The sequence below is a fragment of the Olea europaea genome, chromosome 13, assembly GCF_002742605.1.
Source record: "Olea europaea var. sylvestris chromosome 13, O_europaea_v1, whole genome shotgun sequence".
Taxonomy (NCBI): domain Eukaryota; kingdom Viridiplantae; phylum Streptophyta; class Magnoliopsida; order Lamiales; family Oleaceae; genus Olea; species Olea europaea.
Window position 1 is genome coordinate 18,401,049 of NC_036249.1, and position 12,285 is coordinate 18,413,333.

Consider the following 12,285-nt stretch of genomic DNA (forward strand, 5'->3'; position numbering starts at 1 on the left):
TAATCTGTAAACTATGATGTACAAATAGAATTATTCTATCCATAAACAAGTCTACTCATGAAGAAGTCATCAACCACTCTAACAGACCATATTTGTCTGCAAGTTTCTCGGTCTCATAAATCTACTTATGTTACTATCGAAGATATATCATCTTTTCTAACCAAATTAGACACCCAGTCTGAAACAAACTAGTGCAGTAAAGAGAGATTATTACCTTTCATAATGAAATGGAACTTGAAAGAGAAATGGTAGCAAATAACCATACAACAAACGCACCAAATTCTATTAGGAATACATTTGCTAAGAGGATAAAATATGAAATGCGGAACTAGTTGACTTATGGCACAATAAAGGGGACGACAGCTCAAGGGGAAGGCAACAAGCCTGGCAAGCTTATGACAAAATAAAGGGGACGACAGCTAAAGGGGAAGGCAACAAGCCCGGCAAGCATTTTAAGGCACCTTCAACCTATGTATTATTTCTTTTACCTTTTCCTTTTCTTCAGACGAGCAGTCTACGAAGTTATTATTTGATCATTTTCAGACTTTTTCTACACGGCATTCCTCTATCTTCCATATTTCACTTGCATACTGAGAAATTGTCCGATCACTGCTAAACTTTCCACTGCCAGCAGTGCTTAGGATAGACATTTTATTCCATTGTTTTCTGTCCCTGCAAGCATATGATTAAAGGTCAATCGCGATCCATAAAAGTTTGTTAGTCAATGTGTGGCAGCCAGAAAAAAGAGCATTTTGAACCGACTGTCACTAAATTCATGAAGCACTAAGGATTTCTTAAGTTAATTATTATGTATAATGCTAGGCATTGAATAATAGAAGAGTCAAAATTCGCAGGAGTCAATTTATGTCCTGTCAAGGGCCTAATAGAGCATCAACATATTATTACACAATGTATTATTTGTATTGTTGGAATATATATTGAAGACAGTCAAACATAACGAATGCAATGGCTAAGAAGGATAGAAAAAGACACCACCAACAAAAAGGACGACAATCAAATACAGCACCAAAAAGTTCAACTAAAGGAAGAAAATGAAACTATTGCCAAGGCAAACAACATTCTGGAGATATATGTTTATATTAGTTATCCCTTGCTACCAGTTTCAAAATGTTGTCATATGCTAATAGCAAACTACGTATTTTGAAAGAAGACTTCTATACAAAATGTTCAGTAGTGCTTTTAAATGTTCACAAGTTGTGGATCATGCGAAATGTGTTGATTATAAGTGAATAGTATTTGTGGATTCTATGAAATGTGTGGATTATAAGTAAAAAGCATTTAAGTCCCACAAAACGTGTAGATTAAAGTGGGTAATATTTGTGAGTCCTGTGAATGTGTGGATGGAAATAATGTTTGACTAGCTTAAATTATAATTAAGCTTTGCCGAACACGCAGTTAAAAGAGTTGATAGAGCAACAACAACTTACTCTTAATAAACTAGAATTAAAAAGACAATAAGATGCTATAGTTATGATGAGGAAAGAATTTTTCAGAGTATCTATTTTCTGTAATTGGAAATATTCACTTTATGCTTACATCTTGTAACATGAGAGAGAAATTATTGCATATTCAACTAATGTCCAAGTTATTATGAGAAAAGACACCTTTGGTATTAAAATTTATTCATGCAAAATTGCACTAGTCATTGCAAGTTAATTTTTTTACTAATACTTTGCATTTAAGACGCATTTTGTCCGCAGAGGGCTATCTGCAAATGTAAGTATTCCCTTTTAGTTGCTTTACTATCTAATAAAATTTTTACATCCCTTTATCAGGAACTACCAACTTGCCCCTCACCTGTGTCCTCTACATAATGATGCAAAATTCTTCATATCTCAAATCACCTTCATCTACAGTATACTCAACATATTGATGCAAAAAAGTTGTCAAAAATTAATGCCATCATCTCATGCACTTGAAAAAATAAAAAAATAAAAAAATGGTACCTTAAAATTCAGTATATATCTTAACTCGAGTAAATAACAAGCAGAACAATTTACCCTCTCCATGGGGAACTAACATATTTCAGTTGGGAAGATTATGGTTCATGTAGCTACTTACTTGTAAGATTCATCCACCCTTGCCTGAGCTTCCATGTAGCTTGGAAAGTCGTGCCCAACAAGAAAATAATCACCACGACCATATCCAGAATTACCCTCGAGTGAGTCGAGGAGTGGATTATAATCGTAGGTTCCAAACGCTCCAGATCTGACCAATTTTTTGGCCTCTTCGAAACGCGGATCGGGTTTGAACTGCACCATAAGTTGCAGAAATATCATCATTCCCAAGGCAATTTTTTTTCCTCTATAAAAATAGATCTCTCAGTATGGTAGAGGGATTTCTAATATATGCCCAATACCAAAGTGTAATGTCATTAAAAAACAACTGTTGTGGATGGGTTTGTAGCATAAGATTAGGCATCCGGAGCAAGTATCAAGACCTCTATACTTGTTTCTATGATTTGCCTTTGTCTTTCTTCTACCTAAAAGCCCCTTCCTCATTTCAAGCCGCAATGTCACATTTGCAAGTTAATCAGGTGTCAGCATATATAACAGAAATAATTAACCCTAGATAAAACACAAATTTACCCTAGATAAAACACAACTTTACCATTCTTTACCAAGATAACAAGAGCTAATGAACCGTAAACCCAAAAATCATTGTCATTTACCATGGCTACATTCTAAATAAGCTTAAGTTTACAGAACATAGAAAGATTTTACCGTTCCTTTCTCTCTTTCTTTACGAAGGCGAGGAACTTCATCTGCAGTGGCACCAAAAAGAAAGAAATTCTCCTCTCCAATCTCTTCTCTAACTAATGGAATGATTTAGGTGGTCAGGCATGTCTATGCAGACCTGAAGAAGATCCCATTCACAACCAATAGAACCAGTTAGAAGAAAGTGACATATACCAAAATTAACATGAGTGGGTGTGATCACAAAAGATTCGATTCCGTCAGATCATTTAGTAAATTAGAGTAAGATCTTTAATAAATAAAGTGTTGTGGAAATAATTTTTTTCCTCAATTACAATTGTCTTTAGAATCTAAAAAACTTTGTTATCGATAAATAGATTTTCTTGACATCAACACATCCAATGTTCTGTAAACAAACTTGTGCATGACTATATTTCAAAGAAGTGTGCAATGATCAAATTTATGCATGATGCTGCAGAATAAACTCTTACTGTGTGTGAAGACACCACACATAAGTTGGCCATGCGCACAACTGCCTTCTGTGGGTTGTGATCCAAAATGCGCATGCCAGAAAGTTTATTCTCAAGGTCAGGTCTTGTTGACTGGATCATGGAAATGAACTGCGCCATGCAAGAAAATATCTTGGTTAATAGAACCTTACACACACAGGTAGTTAATAGGTGGGGAATGCGATACCCTCTTGTCAATTTCTTCAATGATTTCCATATGGCGAGGAAGGAGTTTCCACATGACTGCTTGTGACCATTTTTCCAGTGCTTCAGGAAGGACTGTATGATTCGTATAAGCAATTGTCCTGGACATGTCATAAATGTTATATATGTGCACAAATTCAGAGGACAACATAGCAAGAAGCAAAGTCACAATAGTATATATAACTACTCCAGGATAATTCAGTGTAGAACCTTGTGGTGATATCCCAAGCTTCATCCCATCCAAGTCCTTCAACATCCATTAGCAAACGCATCAACTCGGGAATTGCAAGAGTAGGATGTGTGTCATTCAGTTGTACTGCAACTTTAGTGGGGAATTCAGACCACCGAATCTCATTATTTCCATTGCTCCTCTCCTTAAATCTGGAAATAATGTCCTATAAAAGACACCACTTAAGAGAACAGTAGATCAAGTAACATGTAATAGATTTCCATATCACTATTATACGAAGGACCTTGTTTCTTAATTACTACACACTAAGGAGGGAGATTCCTTCGGTCCTACGATTCAGGCATTCTGATAAGGCCTAATCAATTGAACAGTAAATTCTTCTCCACAAAACTTCACATGATGAACAACAAGTGTTACTTGGAGGTGAAAATCCCAACACCTTCCCAGAATCAAATTGGATATCTTTTCCAGATTGACATTGTATCATACGAGTTACAAGAAGAATCTTTACATTCTTAAATACTTTTGAGGGCTATAAATAATCTCTGCTGAAGAAATTATGCTTTTCACTTATGAATAATTTAATAGGCTACAATTTGATAAATATCAAAAAGCTTGTCTGGGTAAAATTACAATGAGATTACAATGTGGAGGAGTAATGTGTCATGTTAAATGTGTGGATAATAAGTGGGCTGTGGTTGTAAATGTGTGGTTAAAATTAATATGACTTTGAGTTTAAATTACAATTCTACCTAAACAAGCACAAAGTTCCCAAAACAAGTTTTGGGGAGGCCTCGACAAATTTCATTGGTTAAATTTGAAGTAGGGTCAGTGAGAAACCAGAGCATTTTGGTGGACTGCTGACAGCTTTTGACAAAAAAGAGCTCATCAATTACTTATGAACTGAAACTCACAATGTGTTCATACAGGAACATATAAGTGAGAGAACATCTTACCTGAAGCGATGCACTACATAGGAAAAACTGCTGCTTTAGTCGTAAAAGTTTTCCATTTTCAGTAGCATCCCCAGGATATAGAACAGCACAAATCTGCAAAAATCCACGATTCATACACAAAATCCGGCTGAAAGTTGGATCATGTATACCTCACTAAGGAGACAATCTTAAACGCAATAGATTAGATTACGGTGCACATTCAAGGATGTATATTATTGCTGTCCAATCTTTTCAGTTGGTTAAAAAACAGTTAAACCTGTTGAGCCCTGGAATGAAGAAGTGCAGCAGATTCGTACTGTCCATCATTGAACTGAAATAAGTCAAAGTCCTCGGCAGTAGCTTTGGCATCCCAGAGACGAAGACTGTTAGTGTTCTTGGTTTTGTATCCAGGAATTGGCACATCATATGCAACAGCTTGTAAGACCTCACCACCGACCCAGTTCCGGCTACATCATTACAGAGAGTTGCATGCATGAATTTAATTTTTCAAAGAAAACTTTTTGTTTGTTTTAATATCTTTAAAGAAACTGGCTCTATGAATAACTAATTTAGAAGTCAACATAACAAAATCATCATGTTTGAAGTTGCACTTACGAGCCATTAGGCAGAACCTCAACATGACCAAAGAATCTTATTGGAAAGACAATATCATGCCTGACAACTTCCCAGGGACTGTACTTCTGTGTTAATAACCAGAGAACAGGACTTATATTGTTTCCACAAGAAACGGTTAACCTTGGATTAACAGAATTTCAACTGAAAACAAACCTCCAACCAGTCTTCTGCAATTTCCTCCTGGCCTGCTTTGGTGATCAGTTGCTTGAACAGCCCATATCTGTATCTTAAACCATAGCCCCATGCAGGCAAATTCAACGTTGCCATTGAGTCTAGAAAACATGAAGCCAGCCTTCCTAAACCACCATTTCCAAGAGCTGCATCTTTCTCCTAAAAAATTCAATTTCAAAACACCCTTATAAAACTTATGGAAGAACTTACAGTCCAGATGAGATCCAATAGGATTATAATCCAAACCTGAGAGTAACTCGGCAATAGTTACCACTATTAAGCATCTAAATAAGAACTTCAGGGCAAGTCAATTGATTCATAATAGTAGGCCATGGATATAGGACTGACATAAAATATAAATATCAGGCATGTCAAAAAGAAAAGCTAAATACATAAAGGGTAAATGTTAACCTATCTCTGGAATGTAGTTTATATTACTTCGCAAAACCACTTGCATGCCGCTGATATAACTAAAAACAAAGGAAACTGAATACCAGCAGAACCAGAGTCAGGATCTTCATGTTACTTGGCACAACTATGGCAATAGGTTATCCCTAAGGTACTATTTTTATGATTTTTTTTCTAGACAGGATATGAAAGTATAGACAAAACGCAAGATGACACACATCATTTATGAAAGGGTTATTGTACAAAACTACCTGCTCTACAATATTCTCAATTTCATGACCCAGTTGCTTCAAAGCATTGGCATATGCATTTTGAATGTCAAGATTTCCAACTGCATTACTCAGTGCTCGTCCTTGGAGATATTCCATCGATAGGTAGTATGTCTGCTTTGGATTGGCTTTATGATAATGAAGATAGGTCTCATTCCATTGCTGCAAAAATAACATATTGTACATCAATGATTAATAAAACATCAAAGATGATTAACTATGACTTTAGCACAGAGAAATGCAAAACAATATAACTACTTAACTCAGACTGAAACTTCTTTCATAAGTTTTTATTATGTCTTTACTGGTATAGGGTGGCAAAATGTGATTTCCTTAACACAACATGATGGTAAAGGCATGCCTCTTATATAATGATAGTCATATTCAAAATAATGTCAACAGTTTAGTACAAAATTGAATGCATGCCCTAAAAAACTTTTGGATATAGAAATCATTGAATAAAATCAACAATCATTAACCTTTTTAGTGATAAGTTGAAGGAAAAAATAAGTCATGACCTCAAGCGTGTAGTGAACAGGTGCTGCACAAATAAACATGAGACAGAGATTCAACCAACAAAAACACAACCTTCCTTTTCTACTATAATAGTTTTCTGCACGAAACGGCAATGTGAAGTAAATAAGATAAATATCAGCAGACAAGGATTGAAAAAAGGTTCTAATATGAAGTAGAAACCAGATATTGTATAACACATACAAATTGTGGATAAAGGATTACCTTCATTTAGCATGAGTTTACTTTATATTTATTACAACAAAAACTACATAGCTTCCACGCGCCTATATCTGGACACACAGGTAAGGCCAGACTAACACGAGAAAAAATGCTACAGATCGAAAATAAACCATGGTCATAAGTAACATGGTCAAGAGATAAAAAGTAACTCACAATGTTGTATAGAATAGGCAAATCTAAGACGTTAGCTAATTTGCAAGTATTAAGTATTCGCATATCGTGTTTCTAGTGACAAGTGAATCAAATTTTCCCAAATGTCTCAACCAAGATATAAGTCACTAGTGTTTGAAGGCAAAATTTAACTAAACAAATGTATCTCTTCCCTACCAACTTAAGTTTATGGACTAGGTGGTTGAATAGTTCTGCAAGGTAGCAGAGTAGGTAAAAATTAATTTAAAGACAGTAGTCTTGGTTAAAGTCATGCTCGCACCCATTCATCGAAAAATTGTGCATGTTTCATGCCTTCAATAGAAACCGAATCTGACATACACAAGGGGACATGTTGAAGACTGAGCTTAAATGATTAAATTTTGCCTTTGTAAAATTCTTATCTTTCTTTAATAATTTAAGCTTTAAGATAAGGTAGTTCAACCACTAAGAATAGCCTGTCATTCCAAAAAACTATTACCATGCATGCTAGCAAACAAAACAGCGATATCATTACAATAGCAAAACTTCGAAGAACCAGTCAGTCAAACATACTTTTATCAATTGATCACGGATACTCTCTGCAGTTGCATAGTATGCTTGCTCTGGCTCAAACTTGAAAGGGGAAAAATGGGGACCGTATTGAGCATGGTAATTAATATTGGACGCAATCTCAGTGGGCTCCTCTGCCAGCGGATGAGCAATTGCTGGAATTTCAGCTGGGATCCCAGCTTTACCAGTTGCAGTACCGCTGGCTTTCAGTGTAGCAGCCATGTCCAGTAGTTACAATACCTGTGGAGAAAACTTCAAATCATAAGTTCATTTCATGCATGAGTTACACCTAATATCAGAATCATAATAATCATAATGATTGATTGATGCAAAAACCAAGATTATCTGAAGAGTTTAAAGAATAGAAAATGCAAAATTAAAAACCATAAATTCACCAACAAAAATCCCGCTATTAAATTTTTCTAGTATCACAAATTCAGAAGAATTAAAGAATTTAAAGAGTATATCAATAGCCAAATTCTAAATTCTAAATGTGTGCATGAAAAACAAAAACATGTGAATATACTTACTAAAAGTGACCAAAATTCCAACAAGTAAAACCAAAATCTGTAAAAATAAATAAGAAAAAATGAATTAGAATGGCATCAATCATTAAGTACTAATCGTAATCCCATTATTTATTTTTTTCTTAATATTACGAAATTCAGAAAAGGTAAAGAATTTAACAAGTACATGAAGTACCAAAGCTGTAATGCGCAGCCAAAAACAACTAAAAAATGACAGTAAACAAAACCCGACGTCGTGAATCACTAAAACAAATAAGCATACTCGAATTAAGAATGAAATATACTATCGATGATGATCCAATACCCAAATACTCGTACAAGCAAAAAATGTACTAGAAAAAGTGAAAGAATCAACGATTATAAAGTTATCGAAAAACGGTTTGAGGTCAGATGCTGATACAGTACACTAGTAGACATAAAATTGAAGATATTTAGAGAAAGTTCCAAGTTATGTTATGAAATATGCTAATTGACACAGATACTTGCAGGAAAAAAGCGTAAAAAAACGAAAAAAATTAATTAATTAAAGAGGGTCTCACTTTTTATGTGGTGAATAGCGGAATTGAAGAAGATTTATTTTCGATGGAGAGTATCAAATGAACCAAAATAAATATCAGATGAGTGAGAAGACTACTGTGTGAGAGAGAGAGAGAGAGGGAGTGACGAGTTCAATAAAGTGCTTTCAATTTTCTTCACTTGCAATCCTTCTTTCAACTTCTTCGCCTATATTTTCTCTCTTCGTCCGTTTGTACGAGGGTAAATTTATACGGATGTCCCAACCTTTCACAAGTGTAACTTTTCATCCTCAATTAAGGAAAATTGTCTAAATGCCCACGTGACAAGCACATGATATATGGTCGAGGGAGTGATGTAACCAATAAAGAGAAAAATTTAATGTAAGTTAACATAGTCATTGTTTGGTTTTCGAATAATTAAATATTTTTTGGATAATTTTACCATTTTAGTAACTTTCAAATAAATATTTTTTTATAGATATTTCACTCGCACAGTATTGAAACGTTGAGAACTTGAGAGTCATAAGTGAAGGGTTGAGACATGATGTTAGATACATATCGTATATTTTATTTGTAAGAATAATTAAATTGGGATCCACAAAGTTTGTCAACTTTTCAATACACATATTTTATTATCTTATATTAAAATATATTGAAACCCCAATTTTTATCAAAAAAGGGACTTAGTGTCACCAAATCCTTTGATTCTATAAAAAAAATATCATGCAATTTTAATGACATGTTGAAAATTAATTAATTTATTGTTAAATGACTTGCTTAATATGAAACAATAAGTTTGAGTAATGCTATTCACTCGTCTATGGAACAGTGGGGTCATATCACACTATTCTAGGGCTGGGCAAATCTCACAAATCGAACCGGCAGAACCGAATCCGACGGTTCTTGTCAAATTAAATACCCGAACGGGTATCTGAATTGAGAACCGACGAGTACGGTTCGGTTCTAGACCAAGAATCGAAGAACCGAATCTTTCTAATTTTTTTTATATTTAGTAAATCAAATTATTTTTATTTTAATTTTTTCTAAACAAATTAACGATTTCTAAATTCAAATTTTTGGCCCAATAATTTGTTTCATTTCTAATTTTTGGCCCAATTACCCATTTTATTGTTTCATTTCTTAGCCAAGTAAGATCAAATCCATTAAATAACCCTAAACACAAACACTAAAATGCATAACGTTGTCTCGACTCTCGCACTCACTCTTGCAGTCTCGCTAATATTTCAAAATCTATACAATTATCGGCGGACACTGTAACCTCCAATCGAAACTGTGACTTTCGCCAACCGAAACTTTGATCGTAGCGATCATTTGAACAAGGTAATTTACTAGTCTCTGAAATTCCAAAATCATTGAATGTATCATTAGTTGTATTTATATAATGTTTTTATAAATGTTAAAAAATTTAATTATAGTACAGAATCGAACGGAACCGAATCGAACCGAACTGAATCGAGCGGAACCGAACTCGAACGGTTCCATAATTATATTTGGACCCGACGGTTCCATTTATTAGATACCCGAAAAGTTCGATTTGAGAACCGAACCGAACCGCGCCCACCCCTACACTATTCAATGCATTCTTATCTCATTGCACAGTGTGAAGTGTGGACCCTACCTTATATTATAGATGGTTAGCCTCTGTTTGGTACAAATTAATTTTAGATTTTAATCTAAGTCAAAATAAATATTCAATTTTTAATTACATAATTCATGGATTTCACAACTTTTCAACCACATATTTATTAACTTCTATCAAAATCTACTAAAAATCTGATTTTAATCCCGATCAAACAAGGACTTAATTATCTTTAGTGGAGATAATAGCATTATCCAATAAGTTTGGGACCAATGATGCAATATTCCATTAAATTATTGCGGGAGTGCGTGTAAACGGATGAGCGCGCGCCTAGAGGGGACACTTCACGTGATCATCCTCTTCGGATCCATCAATTTCAGTGTAACATCCATCAATTTCAGTGTAACGTGTCAACTTTTTATACCCTTAATTTTCACGGACTTGTAATGAATTAAAAATAGAAGTTCAGTAGTGATTATGAAAATTGATTTTTTGATCGTTAGGGAGAAAATTGGATCTCAAATGTGAGTGAAAAAGTAAATATGACGCCTAAAATTATGAAATAACGATCAAAAAATTAATTTTTTAGAGTGAAAATTTGCTACCAAACGAGAATTAATACTCTATGAACATTATAACAAATAAATCTAAACTGATTTTCTTCGAAAATTGATGGTACCAAATGTACCATATTTAAATATGTTTAACACATAACATTAGATAATACAATAAATAAGATTTTAATTTATTTTTCATCTTCAATATTGTCTAGTACCATATAGTTTAAATTACCCAATAAAGCAAAATATTGGGTTTGACGTACTGTAATCATTCCATACAAAAAAATATATTATAAATTACTATGAACGGTAATACGTAGATGATATTATGATGGGAGATTTTTCTATTTGACCTATCACTATTCCTTTTTGTTGAAAGGTCTATATTACCCTTAATGAAATGATTCTTTCTATATTGCAACATATATCCTAATCTTTTAAACATTTCATCTCCTACTTTGAATATTTGAATATAAATTCATTCTATGATCTAATAAATAAGAATAATTTACAACATATATTTCATATCTTCTAATTAAAATACTATATTTTTCAAATGATAAATTTATATTTTCTAATTGAGAGATAATATTCTTTATTTTTTCTAACATTTTTTCTAAAAGATTATATAATCCTTCAATTATATATCAAATAAATTGGTAATCTATTAAAATTCAAGCAGTATTTAATTTTTTAATGACTAGATTGAAAGATTTTTATATTTTATTAACTTATTATGTAATATTATAAAGGGGAGTATTTTGGATATCAAAATTGGCCAAAGGTTATTTTGGAAAAATGACCTCTTTGTTTGGGTCATTTCTATGTACTTGTGGGAGATTTTTCTATTTGACCTATCGCTATTCCTTTTTGTTGAAAGGTCTATATTACCCTTAATGAAATGATTCTTTCTATATTGCAACATATATCCTAATCTTTTAAATATTTCATCTTCTACTTTGAATATTTGAATATAAATCTATTCTACGATATAATAAATAAGAATAAGCTGCAAAATATATTTCATATCTTCTAATTAAAATACTATATTTTTCAAATGGTAAATTTATATTTTCTAATTGAGAGATAATATTCTTTATTTTTTCTAACATTTTTCTAAAAGATTATCTAATCCTTTAATTGTATATCCTGGCATTTATTCATAATCATCAATTAATCCGTACAATTCTTTAAGATTTTAAAAAGATTCATTCTAATTTTAGCGAAAGTTTAAAAGTTTTACCGTAGATTTGATCTGGACATTTATTCTTAGAATCGAGTGACCTTCAAACTCTGAATCTGTAAACTATTTCCTTAAACGGCCTCCTGCCTTCATGAAATTGTTACTATTTCAGCCACTTGCTCTCACTGTATCAACTTTTAAAGAATAAAATTCTAGATTTCTGTTAAAGAAAAACTTTATTTTTGCTAAAATAAGAAGAAATTTTTTTATCGGATCTTTTAAGAATTTATGGGAATAAAGATTTAGAAACTCGTAATCATATCAAAATATTGGAGTTTTATTTCTGTCAAAATTTATACAAAACTTCTATTTGATACAAAGGGATTTCCAGAAAAACTGATTTTTC

The 12,285-nt window shown here is 33.0% G+C and overlaps 1 protein-coding gene across 1 annotated transcript; it reads right to left on the reverse strand.

The window, feature by feature from the left end:
* Positions 1–179: 179 nt before the first annotated feature.
* On the reverse strand, positions 180–8,713 carry LOC111408505 (alpha-glucan phosphorylase, H isozyme). The gene is made up of 15 exons (XM_023038253.1): positions 8,561–8,713; positions 8,025–8,061; positions 7,498–7,734; positions 6,022–6,201; positions 5,345–5,521; positions 5,171–5,256; positions 4,833–5,022; positions 4,577–4,669; positions 3,641–3,825; positions 3,414–3,531; positions 3,147–3,337; positions 3,053–3,075; positions 2,745–2,836; positions 2,083–2,273; positions 180–672 (listed from the first exon to the last, which is right to left on the reverse strand). Exons 3-15 carry the CDS (start codon positions 7,714–7,716, stop codon positions 540–542), a joined length of 1,878 nt encoding a protein of 625 aa, XP_022894021.1. The 5' UTR covers positions 7,717–7,734; positions 8,025–8,061; positions 8,561–8,713; the 3' UTR covers positions 180–539.
* Between the last annotated feature and the right edge of the window lie 3,572 nt (positions 8,714–12,285).

Coding starts and splice junctions, on each gene's coding strand:
- LOC111408505 (XM_023038253.1), bottom strand. CDS start 7,716: ATGGCTGCTACACTGAAAGCCAGCGGTACTGCAACTGGTAAAGCTGGG. Junction 4,670..4,832: donor TTCATTCCAGGGCTCAACAG/GTTTAACTGTTT, acceptor GGATTTTTGCAG/ATTTGTGCTGTTCTATATCC. Junction 2,274..2,744: donor AAGAAAGAGAGAAAGGAACG/GTAAAATCTTTC, acceptor CTTATGGTGCAG/TTCAAACCCGATCCGCGTTT.